Raw genomic sequence first — 23,554 nt, forward strand, 5'->3', positions numbered from 1 at the left:
GGGGGTGGAGGGCCGGTGTGTCCTGCTGGGGAGACAGGCAAACTGAGAGGTGCTGTTGAGATGAGACTGAGGATCTAGGGTTCCTTAGGCCTGTGCTGAGCACGATTCCTGCGGACCTCCCAGTAGAGAGGAGGGTCAAGTACCTGGCGCAGGGGAGGTGGCCAGAGCTGTAGTGGAGGGGCCGTGGGCTGTCCTGAAGGTCTACCTCATGACACGCCAGGCTCTGCTCGGTGCTTGCAGCCCTAAGTGGTGTCCATGCCAGCCAGGCCTTCCCAGCCCTGCCTTCTGCAGAGAGGGGCAGCACTTTTTTGAAAAACATGGAATGTGTCTAAGACCGACTCCAAGGCAGAGCTGAGAGGCCACAGCTATAGACTCTGCTGTCGCCGGCGCGGTCCTTCCCGGGAGTGGGAGAGGGTCAGAGATGATGGGTGGGTAGGCAGGCAGAGACCCACGCAGGCCCCGGGCGGCAACCTGGCACTCTGAGAACGCCACAGGCAGCTCTGAAGTAACCTGAGTCTTACTTTGTTTCCATGTGGAAAATAGAGAAGCAGACTCCTCCCTAGGTCGGCGCTGAGTGCCCTGTCCTCGTCCCCAGCTCCTGCGGGAGGCGGCTTAGGCCCTCAGTCCCTCCCACCACCCGTGCTCTGTGCACAGGCGAGGCGTGGCGGACACTCGGTGTCACTGCTCCTTCCTGAGGGCTCTGTGATCTTGGGATGTTGCCATCTATTCCTCCTGTTAGTGGGCGCTGCTGGCTGTGCCAGGCCCGGTTCCTTTCCCAGTGCGGTTGCTCCCTAACCAGCCTCTCTTCCTCTGCCCTGCGTGTGGCCAGCTCAGCGACTAACAAGTATGCTTCCAGCGGCCTCCATGCTCATTGCTTCGTGGCTGACCCTGTTCCTTGTCTCTATCTGTGTGTCCTACGGCGACGGCTAGCCTTCAGAGTACAGTGGCCACCTCAACTCCGGCTCCCGCGCCTCTTCCAGGGCCAGCTCGGCGCGGGCCAGCCCTGTGGTAAGTTGCCCCTGCTGCCCTTGCCTCCTGTCTCCTCCTGCCCTCGTCCTGCACTTCTCTATCCTTTACAAGTGACCCCTGTCTTCAGAGCCAGCATGGGAGGGAGGCTGAAGACCTCTCCATGATTCATTTCAGGCTTAAATAGAAACAGGATCGAGGGAAACCGGTCCACATTTGGCTACTGTTAGGGGCATCAGGTGGTGTGGCTGAGTTTCTCATGGACCATAAATGTAAGAAACTTCTGACCGAGTCTAGACGTGGGAGTCCCGGAGGGGAGCCCTGGACAGTAGAAGGCAGAACATAACCATGTGCGGGGTGTGCTGGTTTTTTCCTTTAAATTTTGAAGGACTGTCTTCATGTTTCCTTTGAAATGTTACCAGTGGTTGGAGCCAGTGCAGACCTGCGGTGCCCCTGCCTGGTGTTCACCGCCTGTCGGTCCTCCACGGCACACTGTCTGTGGCCCAGCACAGCTGGCCTGGCTTCGGGAAGCAAGGGCCTGTGGCTGGCCCTCCCCTGGTTAAGTGTCCTTAGTGTGGGTTGCCCGGGGTCTTCACAGCTGCAGACTCGGCCTCACCAGATCTGAGGCTTCATTCGAGGCCACTTGATCATCCTCTTACCAGGGCCAGGGGCCCTCGGGGGCTGGCGAGCCCCGTGGAGAAGGGCAGACGGCCAGGCTGCTCTCTTCCTCTCACTTGCATTCAGACCACCAGCCTCAGAGAAGCTCCATGTGGCCCTCAACTGAGTCACTCAGCACCGTACTGCCCTGTGTTGGTGCCCGAAACCCAGGCCGTGCTCCTGGTAGTGAAGTAGCTTTGGAGCTGAGGCCCGAGGGCATCATTATCCCTCCCTGTGTCCGTGTCTCCCAGTGGTGCTGCCTGGTGGCTTGTTTTGAAGCAGCCCAGACCTTCACAGCTGTGGGGCTCACACCAGGATGGCTCCCTCGGTCAGAGGAGCCTGTGGGGTCCCTGGCAGCTCTGAGCCCCACAGCCTAGTCGAGCAGCCCCAGTTCCCTGCACAGCCCAGTTCCCGTGGTGCGAGGCCAAATGCCCTTCATCACTGGCAGGCAGCCACGTCTCGTGGCCTAGAAAGGACAAGAGCTCAGGAGGAGCAGGTGTGAGAGTGGAGGCCCGTGCCTGGTGGACACAGGGACTGCCCCGTGTGAGTCTCACACACACATACCCTGCCACCTGGTGTCATAGGAGAGTCTGACCCACTGCCGGACTAGAAGCCACGTGCTCAAAGGAGTCAGACCTGTGCACTGAGCACGTGGCTGCAGGTGCCACAGAGACTCGAGGCCCCGCTCCTGGCTGAGTCTCTCCCAGAGCCATCAACAAGGTGTCCCCTCTTGCTGCACTGCAGGCAGGTCGCTGCCATGCTGGGGGGCCCTGCTCACCTCGGCCTGCTGGGGGGCCCTGCTTACCACGGCCTGCTGGGGGGCTGGGCGGCCCTGCTCACCACGGCCTGCAGGTGTCCACCTGCGAGCTTGGGTTGTCACACTGGGTGTCTCGTGCTCTGTGGCAGCAAAACATACCTGAACTTATCTCAGAGAGAGCAAAGGTTTTCCACAATAAACTTCATGTAGCATCACTCTCCTTATGTAGAGTACTCTCTTAAACACCCAGTTCTGGGGGGGAAAAAAAAAAAGGAGATTTTCAATTGATGGGGGAAGTAGCTTCACTTTCAAAGAATCCCAAACACCTTCCGTGCCCCCTACCTGGTGTAATCAGGTGACACGTGGAATCATAAGTCCTGATTACTTGACATCATTAGAAATTTTGTTTGGATTTATTCCAGCATCATGATGAAGTTTCAAAATGATGGCACCGTATAGTCACTTTACTAGAAAGACAAACCAGATGCAAATTTCTTTGTTGCATGCTTTCTAAATTTGTGGAAAATTAACTTCATAAAATGGGTGTAATAGTTGGGCTGGGGCTGGGGCTCAGTGGCAGAGCACTTGCCTAGCATGTGTGGGGCACTGGGTTCAATTCTCAGCACCAACAGATAAATAAAAATAAAGGTCCATCAACAATTTAAAAAATTTTTAAAAAATGGGTGTAGTAGATGGCCCTAAACAGGGTGGGGGGGTAGTCTCTGTGACTTGGGCAGAGGAGGACTGGGCCCACTTGAGTCTGGACCTGGAGCCCCAGCCTTCTCTTGGGGCTGGGGCTGTGCTGTTGTTGGAAAAAAACATGGTGTGGGAGCTCCAGCCTCTCCGGTGCTGGGTTTTCAGGTCATTTTAGAGATAGTGCAATTCTTTCTTAGTGAGTCAATTGCTCATTGCACAAAGGTCGACCAGTAGTCCTCCTGTTGGTTATTTAGTGAGCAAAGATCAGAATCCCAAGGCATGCGTGGGAGGGGCTGTCCTTGGCCTCATCCTAGCACCTCTACTGGTAGGGGACTGCCTGTGAGTGGTTTTCAGAGCCTCACAGGTGCCTCTGTATGGTGAAGACAGTTCCCAGGGGACACAGTTACAATATCCTGTGTCTATCTCAAGGATGTGGGGCTAAGAGACTAGCATCTCCTTGGTATCTGAGTTAGCCACTCTTGCATCGTTTCCAAGACGGCTCCCCTCACATGGAATGGCACCATTTCTGTTTTCTGTGTCCTGAGGAGGCTACACCATTGTAAGGGGGCAGGTGTGTATTGGGGGCTACTAGACCAACAGAAAGTGTTGGTGGGTGTGTTCAGCCTTGTTAGTGAGAAGAAGACGGGAAGGCTGTACCCAGGCTCCCTGGCCTTCCTAGGTCAGGGGTGGTACCTGGGAGGCTGCATGGCAAAGGCCAGTGGCCCTCCAGCCTGGTCTGTAGGAGGGATGCTGAGCTGGAAGTGCACTGGGGCAGTTCAGATGTCACAGTCTCATTCCTGACTTGGAACTCTGGCCAGGCACATAAGCTTTCTTTTTCTGCCCGCCCGCCCTCCCTCCCTTCCTTCCTCCCTCCCTCCCTTTCCTCCCTTCTCTCTCTCTCTCTCTCTCTCTCTCTCTCTTTCTTTTCTATTTTGTTTTGGTACTGGGGATTGAACCCAGGGCACTTAACCACTGAGCCACATCCCCAGCCCTCACATCAACTTTCTTGAGCTGCACGTGGAAAGCAGAGTAACACCCTTAGGGGTCTCCCATCCAAGTACTAACCAGGCCCGACCCTGCTTAGCTTCCGAGGTCAGACGGGATCGGGTGCGTTCAGGGTGGTGTGGCCGTGGACGACACCCTGGGGAACAGCCACCCAGAAAGGCCTGGTTGATTTGCTTCTGCTGGCTGGAGGTGTCCAGGCAACACCATCACGCTGTGGAAATGATCCCTGGCCTGGTCTCCTCAGGGCGGGTCCAGGGTGCTTCTTGGGAAGTCGGGGCACGGCAGCCCTGAAGCTTGGCAGGGACCCCACTCTGGTGTGGAAGGTGCACGTGCACCAGTGAGCTGGCCTCACCCATCAGACGGGAAGGTGGGTGGGAGTCCAGGGGGCAGTGTAGACCACAAGAGAAGGCACAGAACGAAGCAAATGATGCTTGTCCCACCTCAAGGAAATGGAAGCGCCTCGGTGCCCAGAGTCTCCCACCAGGGTCAAGACCTGAAGCTGGTACACGGGCCTGCGGTCCTGAGGAAGCAGGGGGGAGCCACCCCATCCCAGAGGGACTGCCGCTCCTCACTCCCACGATTTCCCACTCTGCACAGGTGCCAGGTTTTCTGCTTCTCCAGCATGCCCTTGAGGAAGCTGTGATCTGGGTATTGATTGAGCACCTGGAATGTTCCGGGCATAGGGCCAGAGTGTCAGCCAGTGAAGACCCGCCCCGGCCCTAATGGGACACACAGACTGGGCAGACAGACACTGTCAAATGAAGAGCACAGCTGCCAGGGGGAGGCAGGAGCAGGGAGAGGCGGGACCCTGGGTGTTCGGGACCCAGGCTGGACCACTCCGAGCCCAGGGACTCTGGTGAGGCCAGCACCTCCGCACCACAGAGCTCCTCGCTTCTGAAACATCCATCAGGAATGTCCCCAGTGGAGCCTGGACCCATGTGTCACCTCATTTATTCAGAGAAAACGTGTGGTGAACTCGGGTCTCTGCCCATTTGAACTAGAAAAATCAAGATCATTGTGCGAGACTCGGGTGGGGACAGGTGGCCCTGGACCTGGAGTTCCAGGGTGAGTGCTCAGGATACTGCAAACTCTATTGGATATAAAACCCAGACTCTCCCCGCCCCATGGGAGACCCCACCATTCAAATTGCCCTGAAATGAATGTTCTTGAGTGGTGTCTGCTGCTGTCACTTTGTTTTGAGGGACATTGCTTCAGTGATCCTGTTTCCCTCCTGGGGTTGGTGTGGCCTGGCTGAGAGTGGGACACCGTGAGAAGAGGTCCCCTCTATGCCTGGTCCTTCTGCTGGGGTCTCTGTGTGTGAGGACAGGCGCCCACAACCGTTCTGACTCTGGCCCTCGCCATGCCCAGGCAAGCCCGTGAAGTGGCCTCATCTGGACACTGAGCAAAGGGGATTCCTAGATCACCCCGTGTGCTGCTCTAGGGCACTTGTTTTTGAAAGGAAGTTCAGCTGTGAACTGAGCTTCCACTGAAATCTCTTTAGGAGGGGCTCTGTCCAGTAGTTCTCAACCCTGCCTGTCAGTGGTGACATGGAAGGTGCACACACCCTGTTTATTGGTGTGCCTTTCCACACTGACCTCCAGTGTCGGACACCATGGGAGAACAAAGGTTCTGCAGGGGTCCTGGGTCCATCCTCAGCCCAGGTCCTGCAGCAACCATGAATGCTTTTAAAATTCTCTAATTTTCAGAGATAAAAGTTGTGTTTTATGCAAAAAGAGCTCCATCTGTTTGACTCATCCTTTTGTGCCAGGGGCTTTATGGGAAGGGCACAGCCACATGACAGCTTCTCTCTGACCTGACCCCAGACCTGGCCCAGGCTGCCACCTAGTGGGAGCTGGTGGTGTGACGGCTCCCTGGGCCTGAACTGGGTCCCCCTGGGCTCTATGTTAATTTCTGGTGTTGAGGAACACTGGGACATCCGTGTGTCCCTTCTAATTTGGAAAACAAAGTGGAATTTGCTGTGATGTGCTGAACAAAGATTAGTTAAGTATGCGTTTTCTATCTTTCATTGAGAGCTTAATTTAAAATATTTTTCCTACATGGTCTCCACTTAAAAAATACCCCCCATTTTCACATTCTGAGTCGATTACACACCTCAGAGCAAAGACTTTTTTGTTTGTTTATAGAATGAGCCACTATGGTTTTAGGGCTTTTTAATTCCTTGTTTGGTATTTTACAAATACCAGAGAGAGAAAATGCAGTACAAGGGGCCCTCCCCTCGCCCCCCAAAAAGCCAGCTTCATTGGTCTGCCACCCATTCCTCTTCATCTTTTTTTGCAAGAAATTCTTAAAAAAAAAAAAAGGCAAAAAGCAGCCACCTGGGGTGGGCCTTGTAGGCACGGGTGCCTCTGTAGGGGAACCCGCGGTTCGGGAGACGGTTCTTGGTGCACAGTCCCCCTCTATTGCCAGGAACAGCAGAAAAGGAATGGGTGTGACACAGAGAGCAACGGCTGCCCGTGGAGATGGTCCTTTGTGCCCCATCTAGAGCTAGGCCACCTTTGTCTTGGTCCTCTGTTCCACAGACTCAGGAAATAGGTCCCCACAGAGTAGGTGCTAGACAGTTTGCTGACATTCTAGTTTGGATAAAGTTTCAGGAGTATTCTCATTCCCACGTGGAGAGAAAACCACACTTGAAATCGTCCTCAAAGCTCAAGACTCTGGGCTCTTCCAGAGATGATGAGGTACAACCATCTGGTTTGGGGTCTGCCTCAGCACCCCCAAAAGTGGTCAGGCCAATGTGGCATGCACATCTGAAAAGTAATGACTCCAGTGTGCTTTCAGACACACGGGGCAAGCGTCGGCCATGGCACGCGGTGCCTGTCATTACAGAGCCACCGTCTTTACCAGGTCTGATGGCGCAGCCTTGGGTTGAAAGGACATCAGGAAAGCTGCATAGGAAGCATCATGAGACACAGGCCTCTGCCTGGTCCCTAGAGGACAGCGGCCATGGCTAAGTGGGAAGAGAGATGCTCTGGACAGAGGGACCACCAGGAACGAAGCCCCTGCCCCAGCCCAGGGGCTTATTTAACAAGCTGGGGAGTGAGACTCGGTGGCCTGTCTGCTCTTAGGGTGCTAAGGAGACAGATGAGCACAAAGCTCACGCTGAATCTAGGAGTGTGAAAAGGCAGGTGAGACCACAGGAGGCCTCAGGACAGCCCCGGGTGAGCCTGGGTCTGTGGAGCAGCAGACCCTGGGCATCACCAGCCTGCACTCAGCCAACCTCGGAGCTTCTCTCCCTTGCATTAAAGGAGGGTTCCAGGTGATTCCACTTGATCCCCAGGTTGGCTGATGCACCAAAACTCTTTGCCCTATTATTTTAGTCTCAGGTGTCTCACCCTTGGAGAGGAGTTGCCACAAAGGTGGCAGTCAATGGGCCTTCTTCTTGGGCACTGATGATGAGGGCCTGGTCTTCTGGCCCATCGAGGATGCATGGTGGGCAGACAGGAAGTGGTCATTTGGAGGAGGCCGTCTTGTGCCATCTGTGAGAACCTGTGCAGAGAGGGACATTGGTGTCCCTGCACCAGCATCATTCTGAGCTGTCTGTGTTCATAAGCCCAGCCTTGGACAGAGCTCAGTTAAGATTCCTGGAACTGCAGTCCAAACTGCCCATTGTGTAAAATGCAGAGGTGACTGCAGTGTCTCTAGCCACCCTCCAGATGGGCGAGTCAGGGGTGTGACCTGCGTTTGCTGTTTGCATCTTTGGCTGATGCTCTGGCTACCAGAGGTAGCACCAGGGACCTCAGAGGGAAAAGCAAGAAGGTGGACACCTGAAGAGAAGTGCAGCCTGGGCGGGCCCAGCAGGTGGGGAGGGGAGCTTCACCAGGCCAGAGAGGACTGGGTCTCTTGTTGGATGAGAGCAAAGAAAGCAGCAGCCCCAATGCCATCCTCAGCCTCTGTTCAAAAGGCCCTGGCAGACCTGCATCACCCTGGGCTTGACACCATGCACACCTTCTGGTAGCACCAGAGGATGCTCCCTGCCCCACTGCCGCCCGGATTCCCATGGGGAAATAGGAGAGGGGCCTCAAGGAGACCACCTCCGAACAGGAAAGAAGGCAAAAGCCAAATTCTTGGCTGTTGTTAGTTGACAGAGGAAGTTAATGTTTTGTTTTATCATCTTATCCCCTAAGTTCATATCCATTTAATGCTTTGAAGTATTTGATATCTGTCCATTTTCTTTTATAGGTTGAAGAGAGACCAGAGAAAGATTTTGCTGAGAAGGTATGGAATTTCTGTGTCAGCCTCTGCCATACGCTGTTCATCAACCTGGAGGGTCCCAGGGCTCCCCTTTGGAACTGAGAAGCAAGCGTGTTGCTTGGTGTTTAGTAAAGACAATGGACAGTGCATGACAAGGCCAGGAGAGAGGGCCACCCCCATGGCGTCACATCCCCACGGGGTCCCTGTTCACATGCCGTGTGTGTTGGACAGTGGAGGCCCAACACAGCTAGGCCAGACAGAGCCCGTGGTGCCCGTGAGCCCTGAGAGCAAACCTGCCATTCACTGTTGCTCCCCACATGCCCACAGATGACCCCCCATCGGGAAGTGGAGTTAGCGTGGGGCTGTGCGCCCTTGGGCTCATCGGGAAGGGGGGTTGTGTCTGCATCACGTTTTCCTCACACTTTGCAGGGGTCTCGCAACATGCCGGGCTTGTCTGCAGCCACGCTGGCCTCCCTGGGTGGAACGTCTTCCCGGAGAGGAAGCGGAGACACCTCCATCTCCATTGACACCGAGGCCTCCATCAGGGAGATCAAGGTAAGGCGGCGCTCTGCCATGGCGGGAAGGGGCCTTTTGTGAAAATCCGTCTTCCACTAAAAGGAGTGTTTGTAAAGCTCTGGATCTTTCTTCGAGGTCCTGTCTCCTTTGCCTCCCCTAAACAGTATCTCATAACAGCAAAAGGCAGTGCAGAAGGTGTCTCCTGACCCCATCTCACCCACCAGGGAGACTGTGCCCACCCTCACGCCCTCCTTACCAGCCACGTGCTGTTGGTGGGGTTGTTCATCTCTGGGTTCTGCTACGTTTTTTGGAGTATTTGGACACTCGCTTGCTGCTCACAGACCTCACCAAGCCTGGCACACAGCCAGGCCTCTGAATGTCCCCTCCCTCTCTCTGGAACGTGCCCTTACGTTCTATTTATAATGTGCCCTCGCAGGCCTCATTGTATCTTAGTGACTTTTTTCCACTAGAAGGTGGATATGACATATCCCTGGCATCGAGGACGGTGCCAGGCACTTGGTAGCATTCTCTGTGAGCAAAAGAGAAACAACCTAGTGGTATTTGTTCAAGTACCTAGGGCCATTGTGGCTGCAGGGGGGCAGGCCAGGTAAGCAAGCCTTGTTCCTTCAGAGGACAGAACCGAGACACCGGAGCTGAGGCAGCTGGGCTGGGCTTCTCCTGTGGAGGAATTTTATAATAGTCAAAGCTGGTTAAAAGGAGGGTCTGCTCCCCTGGTGATGTCTGAGCAGCTGGATGTCGTTTGCCCAAGGGGACAGAGAAGGATTTCAGCATCCACTGGAGGCTGGACTGGGTTACCTTGAAATTACCTTCCAAAGTCTATGTATTATGAGTATCTGAAACCAGAACAGATTTTCTTTGGAGGGTAGGGGTCCTGGGATTGAACCCAGGGGCACTTTACCATTAAGGTTATCTCCAACCCCCCCCCCTTTTTTTTTGAGACGGTTTCTTGCCACGTTGCTGAGGCTAGCCTTGAACTTGTAATCCTTCTGCCTCAGCCTCCCAAGTCCCTGGGATCACAGGTGTCTGTAGCCTCTCAGCACATGGTGCCCGTCTCTCTCTCCTGGAGGTAAAGCTCTGTGCAGTCCTGTTTTGTCTCAGCTCTTAGTTTGTGAGCACCGTTCATCCGTCCAACAAGCTAGACTTGCTGAGAGTCTGGCTCATGCTGGACGCTGTCCCAAGCCCCAGGATTTGGGGGGTGAAGGAGACACGCAGGCAGGCATGGAGCTCCGTAAGAGAAAGTGCTGCCGAGTCCTGTGCCTAGCACCTTGCTGTGTCCTGCACAGAACCAGGTCTCTCAGTGCCTGGGTGGATTGCTGAGTAGGCAGCAGAGTGCTGGTGCTATTTCCAGAAGTTCCAGTTTTTAAAACTAACATCATAAAAGGTACACCCAAATTTTATAAAATGGTGAAAAATATGAGACATACCTAAATCTTAATTTTTATAGGATTGATGTTTATTTTATCTTCCCTTAACATTTCAAAGAGAAAATGTACACTCAGGCCACCCGAATAGCAGACGCCTGCTCAGGCGCCTGAGCTTGAGGTGTGTGTGATCTCTGCTGATTTTTTTCTTTGATGTCATTTGCCTACTGTGCCATTTCCCCCAGGAACTCAATGAGTTAAAGGACCAGATTCAGGATGTAGAAGGCAAATACATGCAAGGACTGAAAGAGATGAAGGTACCAGTTTACAGAAGGGTGGGCTCACGGTACTAACCCAGCCTAACTTCAGAAAATCCCACAGACGAAGTTCCAGGTGCACGCCCAGTCTGAAGAGGCCCAGGCTGTGGATGAGCTTGGAGTGGCGGGCATGCCCGCGTGATGTGTCCCCTTCTCCCAAATGCAGCGTCTGAACCCAGTGTCAAAGGTGCAGCGCCCCAGTGGGAAGGCCACCCACACAGCCCAATGGTCTTGCGCTCACCACCCTACCCCAGACTTGCACCCCGTCTCTCATTTCCCTCTGGTACAGCAGAGTGTGGGGAATGTCCTTGGTTCCCTTTGCTTTCTGAAAGCATAGGGAATGTGCTTCCCTTGATTTGCTTCTCAGAACATCTGGCATCCACCAGCAGGGCCATCCTAACACGCATGCCTTTGAAGCATCCGGACTGTTTGCATGCCGTGCGGTCACAAGTGAAGCAGTAGCCAAATCTGTGTCTGAGTGTGTGCACGCTCCTTTCAGAACGGGGAGTTACTTCACTGTGCCTCAGGAGACTTGGTTGCCCTGTCCCTTGACAGTAGGTGAGAGGTTCCATGGAGGCGTCATCCAGGAGTGTGACCGGCAAACCCTCCAGGCAGCTCAGGGCAGTCAGGATAAAGCAAGAGCTGGCAAATCTGTTACTTCCTTTTTGGCTCTCAGAAAGTACCGAAAATTGTCTAAATCAGCGTCAAAGGACATCAAACAAAGGAAGCAACACACGTCACATGACCAAGTCCTCGTTCTCTTTATTGCCACCTCTATTTCCTCCAAAGGGAGGAAATCAAGACTCTGGCTTTTGACTCAAGTAAAATGGGAGCGAGCGACGGGAACCACTGTTCCTGCCCACAGCGTTGCCCTGGTTTGACCTGCAGGGCTCCACGCAGCTCCGCACGGCCCCCTCTGCTCCTGGCCACGTGTCCCCCACCTCTGTCTTTAGCCCTGCGCAGTTTGCACCTGGTGACTCCACCCTCTCTCTGGCAGCACCTTCCCATAGTCATGTGTTGGGACCTGCAGGTTCGGGGGGAGCTCCTCTTGCTGGCCTCTTTCCCTGGGCTGGGAATGAACTGTGTCCTTCCAGGACTTTTCCAGTGAGACGTGTCTGCCTTGTTTCGTTTCCTGATGGGTCAAAATCGGAGTTACTGTCAATCGTCTCCTGGTGCGTGAGGCAGAACTGGGGTGGCTGCATTGCTTGTGGTGGGGTTTAGTCTCCCCCAGCCACTGGCTCTTTCCCAGATCCCAGCCACATGTCCCCAGGGATGACTTTAGGAACCTGTTGAGCAGCCCTGACACCTTGGTGGGAAGACTGGCTGCTCCCCTGAGCTTGCACCCTATGTTCCTCCTGCCCAAAGGAAAAGAGAGTCACAAACAAATCGTCTGCACAATGAGAACTTGGTCACCTTGAAAAGCGGGATTTCCGTGTGTGGCATTGCCATGTGCTTCTCACTGTGACACATTTTCCCTAAGAAATGACATCTACACTAAAGGCTGAGTTTGGGTATTGCTTTTAAAGAATACCAAATTAATCTTTATTTTGACTTTCTTATCACAATTTCAAAACTATGCTCCGGTTTCTGCAGGACTCACTAGCAGAAGTGGAAGAGAAATACAAGAAGGCTATGGTTTCCAACGCCCAGCTAGACAACGAGAAGACCAACTTCATGTATCAGGTTGACAACCTGAAGGACACGCTGCTGGAGCTCGAGGAGCAGCTGGCTGAGTCTCAGCGACAGTACGAAGAGAAAAGCAAAGTAAGCTGTGGTGTGTACAGGGCGCAGCGCTGGCCAGGGCTCGGGGGCTGTGAATGGGCCGTCAGGGGCCCGGGAAACTCCAACAGCTGAAGACATGCCATGCTCTTTGCCAAGTGCCTTGAAAGGTTGGCTGTCATTTCAACACGTAAAGCAGAGGCAGTTTCATTAGAGAAGGTCGTTGTTTGCGAGGAAGGTGCTATCCTAACCATGGATAAGCATGCTTGCAAAAGAACCAACATGCTTGGAAAAGGCACAGTTAGATGATTTTTTCCTATGGGCATACATTTTCTGTTGCTTCTCAATACCACAGAGAAATAGTTAAAGGTATCAAAGGTGTTAAGAAAATTGTTTTTATTTTTTGCTGATGGGGAGACATGGTTTCTCCATTTAAGAATTAAATACCTTTATTTAAGCTCAGAGAAGAGTCTCATTTGCACTTGCACTAAGAACCACTGGGATTGGTCTGCTGTTAACTTATGTTATTGGCGTCAGCCTGTTAAAGTTAATGACAGGAGACCTACTGAGGTAGCCGAGCCCAGCTGTTCTTCAGGAGGAAGGAATACTTGGGTTCTGTTTGTTTCAGTGGTACCAGGGTTGAACCCAGTGATGCTCTCTCACTAAGCTACATCCCCAGACATTTTTATTTTTAATTTTTGAGACAGGTTCTAGCTAAGTTGCCCAGGCTGACCTTGAACTTGGAATCCTCCTGAGCAGCTGGGATTATAAGTGTGCAACACCACACCCAGCTAGGAATACTTGTTTTTCCTATTTGTAGGAATTAGCTGGTTTATCAAACCCTAGAATGTCATCCAGTTCTTTGCAGAGTATTCTGAGATGAACAGAGAATTTAATATGTGAATGTCATCCTCATCTTTTAAACTGATTGTATGGTCAGAATCCCAAGTATTAAAACCAAGGTCCCATCACCAACTCAAAGGCCTACTTCTTTGCCACAGGATCATGTTAGAAGCTAAAAGGAATTTTGCACACAGTTCCTGACAGCCAAGCTCTGAGAGAGTCTCATGAGGCCCGAGGACATGGTGGGGGTGAACAGCTGTGGGCCCCAGTGCTGGCAGGCACGGTGGAGCATTCGAACCCTAGACCACCATCCTCAGGCCCCGTGAAATGGAATGCAAACCCTCAAGCCTAACTCCAGAAGCTGGGTGGTGCTAAAATGTGCTCCCACGATGGAGACAGGGTTGCCAAGGTGGAACCCTTCCCAAACAGCCTGCCTACGCAGATCCAGGGACATTAGTAGTAGTTGTGCCACCGTGTGGGCTGCAGAACAGAAAAGCCATGTGACCTGGTCCCTGGACTGGACCTCGTGCAGGGGCTGGACGCGGGGCAGGGTGCCCTGCAGGCGCTGTGCTTGCCCCCTCCGCCCTCTCCTGCCTTGTCTTAGGAGTGGCAGCTCTGGTGTGGAGTCGGCAAGGAGGCTGCTCGGATCCCCTATTTCCACAGTGATTTGCTTTTCAAATCGGGCATCATTTTTCCTGGCCCTGTGCAGGGCTCCTCACCCCGGCTCCACATGGCCCTGGGGACCCAGAGAGGAACCAGGAAGCTGCGAAACTCCTCAGGTTGACTTTACAGTCTCCTGAGGGAAATGCGTGGGGACGTGCTAGGGTGACAGAACAGGCCTTTCCTCCCTGCAGGAGTTTGAGCGGGAAAAGCATGCCCACAGCGTACTGCAGTTCCAGTTTGCTGAAGTCAAGGAGGCGCTGAGGCAGAGGGAAGAAATGCTGGAGGTAGGTGGCGGTTTCCTTTCCTTTCCTTTTGGAGTTGGAACATTTGTTGGTTTTAGCTCAGACGGGCTCAGACGAGCTCAGTCTTGCTCAGACTGGTTCAGACTGGCTCAGACGGGCTCAGACGGGCTTCCCTCAGGCCAGAGCTGCGCCTCACCCTCTCACAGTTCTGGAGACGGGAAGTTCCAGACAAGGCCTCCCACTGCGGCCTCCTTGCTGTGTTCTCACATGGCAGAGGACACTCATCCTGTCAGATCAGGGTCTCACCTGCCTGACCTAAAAGGAAGTGCCTCCATGGGTGAAGATTCTTATTCTCTTGGTGGCGGTGTGCTTATTTGGGGACATGTGGTAGACAGAACAGACGCCCACATCCTGATCCCTGGAGGTTGTAGGTGTGTTGCCTGACACAGCAGAGCGACTGTGCAGAAATGACTAAGGTAAAGGCCTTGGGGTGTTAACCAGGGCCACTGCTGGGTCTGATACGATCACAAGGGTCCTTGCAAGGAGAGGCCAAAGTAGGGGACGTCAGACCCAAGCAGGGAGTGGAGTGATGTGAGGAATAGCCAAGGCCAAGGTATGTCTAAAAGGGTTCTAGAAGGGGAAAAAAGCAAGACCATCTCCCCTGGAGCCCCCAGGAAGGAACACAGGCCTGCCCCTACCTTGATTTTAGCCCATAAGACTCACTTTGAACTTCCAGTCTCCAGAACTGTAAGAGAATAAATTGATATTGTTTTAAGCCATTTAGTTTGTGGTGATTTGTTACAGCAGCAAGAAGAAACTAATACAGTCATGTATCACGTGACATTTCAGTCAGCAGTGCACCACAGGTACAACCCTGGTCCCACAGTATATCAGCTAGTGTCATCGTAGCCATCTTGCTCTGTGTCAGCCCACTCTGTGGTATTTGCACAGTGAAGATGTCGTCTCACAATACCTTTCTCCCACTGAATCCACGATGTCCAGCAAAGCACAACTATATGGGGTTGGGTTTTAATTTTTAAGTTAATCAGTACTTTAACTGGTGACTTTGGGGTGAGAATTCACCATGGCAGGTTTTCTCCCTGGACTTCTTAGAGCTGAGAGTAAAGCAAGGGAAAACCCTCGGATACTGGTGAGCTCAGGGCTGATGAGGTGAAACGGCCCCTTGTGGACTCAGCTGTCCGAGCTCGCTGGGTATCCAGCACCGGGCCCTTCTTCCTGCTTGACCCTTTACCTGCTTTCTTTCCATCTGTTCCTTTCCTCAGGAAATCCGACAACTACAGCAGAAGCAGGAGAGTTATATCAGGGAGATTTCTGATCTTCAGGAAACAATAGAGTGGAAAGACAAAAAGATAGGGGTAGGATTCTCAAGTTGAATTGGGCAAGCGGCTTAGCGAACAGTTATTGCAGAATGTTTGGTTTGCAAAAGCTTGTGTGGGTGCATGCAACTCCCGTGTGACACAAAATTAGGAACAGAGTTCATGCACTAACTTAGCAAATTGATAGTAACTAAGATTTGGAGTTGACTGCTTTCCCTGGCTGCATGGTGAGGGGCCCAGGACCCTGCTTGGCCTTGCCTGGGTTTTTTCTCAGAAGGGTTTACGGAAACTATGGGTAGCAGGAGCTGCACCCCACATAGTTCTACATCGAAATCTCCCCAGGGTGGCCTCCTGAGACCCACTCCCTCTGCAAAGAGGCAGCCCACCCACGTTCAGCAGTGACAGATAGGAAGACAGGGACCCCACAGAGCCATAGTCGCAAAGAGCTTCTAAAACATAGAAACTCACATGACCCAGCCCCGATGAAGGCCTAATGGTGTGTGACCATGTGTCTGCAGGTCCACTGTGTGAACTGCACCCTGGCTGCACTTTACACACCCAGCAGCACTTAGCTAGGAGTGCCTGTGCACAGATGCATGTGTTCAGACAGGTTTACTTTTATCAGGGACAACAAACACTCATCATCTATGTGTAAAAATGACGGAAGAGTTCCCATTTGGGGGCTCTTCAGCACTCCTCTTGGTTCTTTGTCTGTCCCTCAGTTAAGTGAACACATTGCTCGTGGGGACTTCAACGCCGTGCGGGTGCAGGCCCAGCTAGCACTCGAGGCCCTGAAGCCGCCTCTGGGTTTCCATGAGCCTGCTCGCGAGCTTCCAGAAGCTAGCACCCTGCACCCGGCCACCGCACAGATGCTTGCTGCCTGTTCTGTCTGCTCCTTAAGCATCTTTCCATGTCTGGGCTGCTTAGTGTGTGGACAGTAGAGCCGCCTTCTCGCCGCTGCTCCTGAAGTAACTGCTCTTCTTGCCTGTCTTCTTTCTCTCTGCTCCGCTGCACACTCAGGCCTTAGAGAGGCAGAAAGAGTTCTTTGATTCCATAAGAAGCGAACGAGATGATCTTAGAGAAGAAATAGTCAAGCTGAAAGAGGAATTGAAGGTATGAAGTCAAAGTCCTGTTTAAAAATACCCCAGTGGCCACAGCCAATTCTGGGCTTCTGTGACTGTGTCAGCTGTGTCTATACTGTGACATTGATGCACGCAAGGCGTACTTTCACTGCCCTGAGGAATCACATGAAGTCAGTGCAGATCGGGGTCATTAGGTGCTCATAAGCACAAGTGATCTTGGAAGGACCTCAGGTTTGCAGCTCTGGGTGGTTTTTTTGTTGTTTTTGTTACCTGAGTTTTCCTCATACTCATTAGTAAGCCTTCTAGAATATTCCTCCAGGTTGGAAAATGTATTTGTGTCCTTGGAATAAAGCCTCCCCCCATAGACTTCTCCTGATGAGCAGTGTCTGGGCTAAGTGGTGGGGTTAGGCCCATGCTTGAGACCTTGAGACCTCCTGGTCCTGGGAGAAGGACAGCCCACATCCTGGACACCATGTCAAGGGACCTGCAGCTGCAGTAGAAGCCCAATGGGCAGCATCTAGGGGGGCTCTGGAGTGCTGCAGGAGGGAGTGTTGAACAAGGCATGGCCCTGGTGACACCTTCGTGTCGGGGACATGTCATGTCTGCTCTTAAATTCCTGAACCCGCAGGGCACAGGCCTGGAGTCAGGTGGCCAAGGATGCTCCTCAGAGGCTGTGCCCGAAGCATCCGGGAAGAGCTGTGAGGCAGGGGCGGCCGGCAAGTCAGGACCCCAGGGCTGCCAAGCGTCTCTCCGTGTCGTGTCGTGGACATGCTCATTCTTTTGAATGCGTGCAGCATTCCGGACCCCTCTGAATCCCCGCAGCATGAGTCTCATTCCTTCCAGAACACCTGAGCACGCCTTTCTCTCGGGGCTGTGTGGCTGAGGGGCACTTCCCAGGGACGGCTTGGAGTGCCACTTGTGGCAGCTCAGGGGCTCTTATGCCTGGTTTAAAGGATCCCTGTTGAAAGTATCTTGTCACCAGAAAATTAGGTCCCAGATAGGAGCCCAAAGGAGGCAGCATGTGGAGGAAGCCGCCACAGACTTGTGTGCTGGTGGAGCACTTACAAGCGTGGTGCCCAGGCACCTCTGCGTCCCTCTGGAGTCTCCCTCTCCAGGAAAAACACTTTCCTTTTTTTAAGATTATTAATAAAAAAAGTTTTAACCTGATATTTCTGAGTATTACAGTGAGCCTGTTTTTGTTCCCAGAAACATGGAATCATCCTAAATTCAGAAATAGCCAACAATGGAGAGACTTCAGATACACTAAACAATGTTGGGTACCAAGGCTCCACCAAGATCACTAAAGAGGAGTTAAATGCCCTCAAGTCGGCCGGGGACGGGACACTGGGTAAGTATGCGTTCCTGATCCCTTCATCTTTCAATCAGCCTTGGCTCACATTCCATGCATTTTTAGAATTGAAGCAATCGTAACTGATCAATTAACAGTCACACAGCATGCCATTTGTTCTGTCACGTCATGGTAATTTCCTGCCAATCAGTGTGAGGGCCCACACGCGTTGTCTGGCATGCACCTCCTCCAGCTTACCACAGTGGCTCGATCCACGTACCTCTGCGTCTCAAAGCTGTGAGTGTAAGGAGGGACCAGCACTGGGTGACCGTGCTCTCCTCAAATCTGTGCCAAGTGTGGCTTTAACCTGCTTCGTTATGGAGCTATCAGATCAGAGTAGCCGAGGCTGCGAAGCAGGTTAGGTGGCCACAGGAGCCTGCCATGCTGTCACAGCCTGTGCCCTGCTCAGCGTCCTGCAGGCACGAGGGGCACATGGAGCACACACGGGTTGTCGGTCTCCACCCAGCTGGGTGGGGGGCAGGCAGTCCTGGGTGGTGGGTGTGGCCAGGGTGTAGGAGGCCTTGGTCGAGCATGCTCCTTCAAATGCCGTGCCCTTGCTTCCGCACGAGGATCAGGTGGTGGAGTCCAGTGGATCATGGGATGTTTTATATGATTTTCAACCACCTGCAGCAACTCACTAATATTCATCATACCGTCTGGCTTTGGGATAAGCCCTCAGCCTGAAGCTGCACTCCCTAAAAAAGGCCTGGTCTGTCCCTAGTACCAGTTGCCCTTCAAGTTTTTATCAGTGAGGCTGGAATAAGAGAGAGCCCATGATTTTTAATTGCAAATTAGAAGTTTTCAGCTTACTTAGTTTTCTTTATGCAAATGTGGAAACCTGTAGGCTTTAGCTTCTCAGGACTCATCTCCCAGGGAAGTCCCTTTTTATCTTTACCACTCCTAAAGACAGCACTTGGAACTGTGTAAAAGTTGTTGGGAAGAAAAGGTGAATTAATGAATTACCATCATGCCTTTAGAAGGGGTGCTGAGCAGGTAGGGATTGACCATGCTGCTCTTGTCCAATAGCTGTTTTGTATACCTTTTATAACCACCATGAGCTGCTTAAATGCCAGCTTTGTGATGGTCTTTAGTGTTTTAGCTCACATATCCCGCCAGTAAAGGATTGTGGGAATTTATCAATACACATGTTATCTTTTAATGTACTTATGTGTACTGTTTCATTGATATAGAAAGTACCTCATAAGACATAGAATAATAGAAATGTTTAAAAGGTAAAATAAAACTAAATCGTAGTGCTAGTATCTCCCCTATTTTCCTGGGGTCATGGCCCCAGTGTGGAGACGACTGGCTACAAGATTGTCAGGCTTTGGCTTCCAGTAACATGGTATCTAATAGGCGCAGGCTTGTTTAGAGAATCTCAAGTATAACTGTTTGTTCCAAAGCAGTGTCAAGCTTCCTACTTGTAAACAGTGTCTTAATTAAGTGGTCCCCTGGCATCCAGCCTTGCCTCCTGCTGGGATGCACAGGCTCCTGGGCTGAGCTGAGGATTCAGGACAGATGTCGACACTCTTTCAGGAAGACAATGCTTGGGCAGTGGAGCATAGCTTTCTCTTTGCCTTATAGGAGCTATTTTAAAGGTATCCTCATTGAGATGGATCTTGAGTCTAAGCTTCTGAAACTGAACTGAACATTCTTTAAAAACAACAATTTGAGAGCCACTTAGGGGCTCTGATCAGCAAAGCCACTTGATAACCGGAAAAGCACGAGGTGTCAGGATGTACATTTGGAAATGGGAACGGACCTGCAGTCCATTCTTAAACCCATCATTTTGGGTTGTTTGGCTCTCTGATCCAGAGCTGTTTCTTTGTGTTAAGATGTGAATTCACCTTGAAAAGCTCATGCACGGCAGCACCAGCACACTGTTGCCTTGGAGACGGTGGCCAGGCCTCACTGATCCGATTCTTGCTAATGCAGTTGCTGCTTTGCCACACTGAAATAGCAGAAGCCTCCATTTCATGTGATTCTTTGATGACTCACTCTCTCTAGGAACAGGGCTGGGTGGGTATTAGAACCTGTGTTTACTTTTTAATATATGTTGAGTGGTCACTGCATCATGGGGTCCCTTCAATTCTCTCAATGGTCTTTTAGGAAGAGCCACAGAAGTGAAGGTGAAAAATGAAATTGTGGAGAATATGGGGAAAAGAGCAATCTTGCAGAATACTGAGCAAGAACAGCACAAAGAGGACACAGTAAAGGATTATGTATCACATCCTGGTGAAAATGTGGAGGAGCAGAAAACCTCTGGAGACAGTGCCCCGTCCCCAGGACCCAGAGCAAATGCTAACTGTGAGGAGCAGGTTCACGACCAAGTTCTAGAGAATACTGCTTTCCTTGAAAGTCCAGGGCAGGTTGAGTCAAGAGGGGTCACAGATGTGCCAGATGGTGAAACTGGGGCTTCCCTAGAGCAGCCTGGCTATTGGAGGGATTTAGACAAGGAAGCCCCAGTACCCACGAATGGGCAGGGCAGTTGCACTGCCTTGGATATCAAAAGCCAAAGTGAGCCATCTGTAGGAAGGCAGGAAAAAGAAAAGCAGGAGGATTGGAAAAACGACTTGGAAGAGGTTAGCTCACAGACATGCCAGGAATCTGCTCCTGTGCCAATACCCGAAGTTGAAAGAATGAATAGGACAGACGCTGGAGGGCCAAGTGGGGGTCACCTGGGGAGTACAGTAGAGGCAGGGGGGGTGCCAGCTGGGGAGCAAGTGGGCACAGTGCCTGCAAGTCCTCTGAAGCATGGTGACGACCCAGTGACTCAAGGTGGACAGTGTGTGTTTAGCACCAGTGCAGGGCAGAGCTTAGAGAAGGAGCTCACCAACCGGGAGGCAGCTGAGCTGAGAGAGGCCCCAGTTCATAGCACAGAAGCCGGTGGGAAGAACAGTGCAGAAAAGGGTGGGGCTGCGGAGGTGAGGGATGGGGAGCCAGGCCACGCAGAACCCCAGCCCATCCCTGGTGCTCCAGCAGCCAAGGGCAGCCATCAGGAAGCAACAGGCTCAGGTAGGGCCGATGCTGAAGGTGAACTGCTTGCTGCCAAGGAACCAGAGGAAGAGAAGAGTGACCAGCAGGCGGAGGCCTCAGAGTCACCCCAGAAGAAGAATAAGAACAAGAAGAAGAAAAACAAGAAGAAAAGATCACCGGCAGCTGCAGAATCCCTTGAGGGTGTTAAGAAAGAACTGAGCTATCAGGACGCAGAGGTGGGCGAGATTAAGGAAGAAGAGCAGGTGCAGTTTTCTGACAAGAAACGAATAGTGGAACCACAAAATGAGGTGACCCAAAATCCAGAGCAGAAAATTGTGGCAGGAAGCGGGGAGCATGTTGATTGTCCGGGGAATCGTGAAACGGAGTTGAATGGAAAGCTTCAGCACGAGGACGGTGACGTGAAGACCAGGGCAGGGGGAATGTCTCATGGAGGCACGTTGAACCCTGAAGGTGGGACAGTTGAGTCGTCAGGTGCTAGTGCTAGTGATAAAGCATTAGATGAAGATGATGATGCCAAAGCAGCCAGCAGCACCCAGAGCAGTCCTCTAGAACCAGAGAAGGGAGAAGGGGACCGCAGCTCCCCGCTGGAAGACAGCCCCTCAGAGGACACTGATGATGCCTCTCGGGCAGAGAGTGCCCAGAGGCAGGATCCGTCCCCACACCCAGGTCAGGTGGCTGACAAGGCCCAGGACAGCCTGGGTCAAGAAAGCAGTGAGTTGTCAGCAGCAGCAGGGGAGACGGGGGACTCCAGTTCAGAGGGTGGAAGAGAAGCAGAAGGAAGGGAGAAGGGCAAGAGCAAAGAAGACTGCACCATGTCCTAGGGCAGGCTGGCCGCAGATGGGCAGCCGGCGGGCACCAGACCAGGTGGCAGAGAAGGCCGGACCCACTCAGCACAGCAAGTCCAGGCGTCAGAGACGCCCTCCTCGACCTCACTGGCAACAGTGCGGAACGTCCTACTTGATCTAGGTGTACTGTATGACAGTGACTCACTTACCACATTAGCTACATTGTTACCTACAGGTTCGTGTTCAATCATTGAGGTTGTCACCCATATTAGGAAGAAAGACATTTGTTTTCAGAGTAAGTTCTGACGGAGAGCTTTCCAGTAGCAGCAAACAGTAAGGTATCCGTACTCTTTTTATATTCTAGCCTGAAGTAAAACTACTTCGCTAGACCCCAGGCCATTATGCATGTAGATGTGGACCAAATATATCAACATCCAATGAAATGACCAAATAGCACTCTTAGATTTCTGCATCATGAATATTGTGCAAATTTAAACTAATACGTCTCATTCAAGTCTGTGTACTTCCATATTTGATTTTAACATGTACATTATCACCTGCATAGTATTTTATTTAACTGAAATAAATGTCCAAATGGCATGTAGGTCACTGAGTGATAAGATACGCACCTCAGGCCGATAATTGATCATTTTAGGGATAACAGTAAATATCTGAAAGCACTAGGGAGGTCTTTTTGTTCTTTACCTCATGTATTTAATTTCATGCCAATACCCTTGGATCGCATTGTCCAGATGACCAAGTTTATTTTGTAGATTTTGACTTCACTTCATGCTTATGAAGTATCAGATTCATTGTATATGAAGATTATTTTTAAAATATTTTTATCAAGAAATATGTTGAAATTGCATTTCCTACTGTGGTATTTAGACAAGGGCAGTCTTAAAATTTTTTAACTTAAAATTACTTCTCTTTCTGTTTGAATGTCTTAGTCATTATTCAAAAGAGCAACACAAAACATTACTTGTTCTAATGCAAACTACTCATTAGATTAAACTAGGATATTTTAAAAAGTTGAATGACTTTTGGTATTTTGGTATAAATATTTTTATTTGTTATCCTCAGTATATTTTTACTGGAATTTTTTGTTTTGATCTGCCTGGAAAATTATATTTTTTCTATATTAAAAAATTTTAAATGATCATAAATTAAGAAAAAAGTAATGGTAAAGTATAAAATCACAAGGGAATGTATATTACGAATGCCATTGACACTTTATAAGATTATTGGAATTTGTATTAACTGTTACAAGATACAATTGAGTACAGAAAGACCAAAACCTCAGTAAATTTGGAGGCGAACCTAAGTGTTACATAACTAAAATAAAAGCATTTTATAATTTAACAAGGCTGTGGTTTAGTCTGTGGGCTCTTTGACCTCTGACCCCGGCTGCTGTTTCACACCGTGACCCTGCTCCTGGCTGCTGACCCCGCAGGGCTCTGAGCCTCTATTCCTCACCGCCTGGCAGTAGTAGGTATGTGCCTTCCCTGGGGCCATCCTGGCACTGGTAGAGAGCCATTCTCTGGACCCCCCAGGTGGGGCCCAGCTGGAGGGTCTCCGTTTAAGCATGCCAACATAGAGTAGTTGGGGAGAATGATCAAAGTGGCCAGTAAACCTGGATCGGTGCTGCTCAAGCGCACGGAAGAAGAGGACAGTGGGTATGATGAATCCTCTCGTGCCATGAACGCACGGAAGTGGGGGACTCGCTGGAGGCTCCAGCCAAGGGCTCTGCAGGATGCAAGGGGCCCTGGTCCACGTCACTGCAGCCAAGCCGCCTGTGTGCTGGAGCTGGAGCGTGTGTGGGAAGGCAGCTCTCGTTTCGACTTTCAGAGGCCCCCCACAACCAGACACTAGAGTAACACCCTCTGGTCTTCTTGAGCTCCGTCCTTTTCCCCCAAGTTCTCCAGCAGCACGTGACATCAGGCACACCACAGGTCCTTGAGCTCACTGTCCAGCCTCTGTCATTCACCTGCTCATTTGTTCATTGACAAGCACACTGGTCACTGAATAGC

At 51.6% G+C, this 23,554-nt stretch overlaps 1 protein-coding gene across 28 annotated transcripts in view; it reads left to right on the forward strand.

The window, feature by feature from the left end:
* Lrrfip1 (LRR binding FLII interacting protein 1) overlaps positions 1–23,554 on the forward strand; it is a 125,114-nt gene that overhangs the window by 93,089 nt on the left and 8,471 nt on the right. For 11 of the 28 annotated variants that reach the window (XM_026395975.2, XM_026395977.2, XM_026395980.2 and 8 more), the window contains 10 exons: positions 931–1,008; positions 8,282–8,317; positions 8,723–8,848; positions 10,437–10,508; positions 12,102–12,272; positions 13,925–14,017; positions 15,259–15,351; positions 16,333–16,425; positions 17,601–17,742; positions 19,852–22,865. In XM_026395975.2, coding sequence (XP_026251760.2) covers positions 931–1,008; positions 8,282–8,317; positions 8,723–8,848; positions 10,437–10,508; positions 12,102–12,272; positions 13,925–14,017; positions 15,259–15,351; positions 16,333–16,425; positions 17,601–17,742; positions 19,852–21,560 — 2,613 coding nt within the window. In that variant the 3' untranslated portion in view covers positions 21,561–22,865. Of the gene's footprint in view, positions 1–930; positions 1,009–8,281; positions 8,318–8,722; positions 8,849–10,436; positions 10,509–12,101; positions 12,273–13,924; positions 14,018–15,258; positions 15,352–16,332; positions 16,426–17,600; positions 17,743–19,851; positions 22,866–23,554 lie in introns of those variants that run through there. The other 17 variants (XM_026395993.1, XM_026395994.1, XM_026395995.1 and 14 more) reach the window with 12 other exon arrangements.

This window comes from Urocitellus parryii, chromosome 1 (assembly GCF_045843805.1).
Source record: "Urocitellus parryii isolate mUroPar1 chromosome 1, mUroPar1.hap1, whole genome shotgun sequence".
NCBI lineage: Eukaryota > Metazoa > Chordata > Mammalia > Rodentia > Sciuridae > Urocitellus > Urocitellus parryii.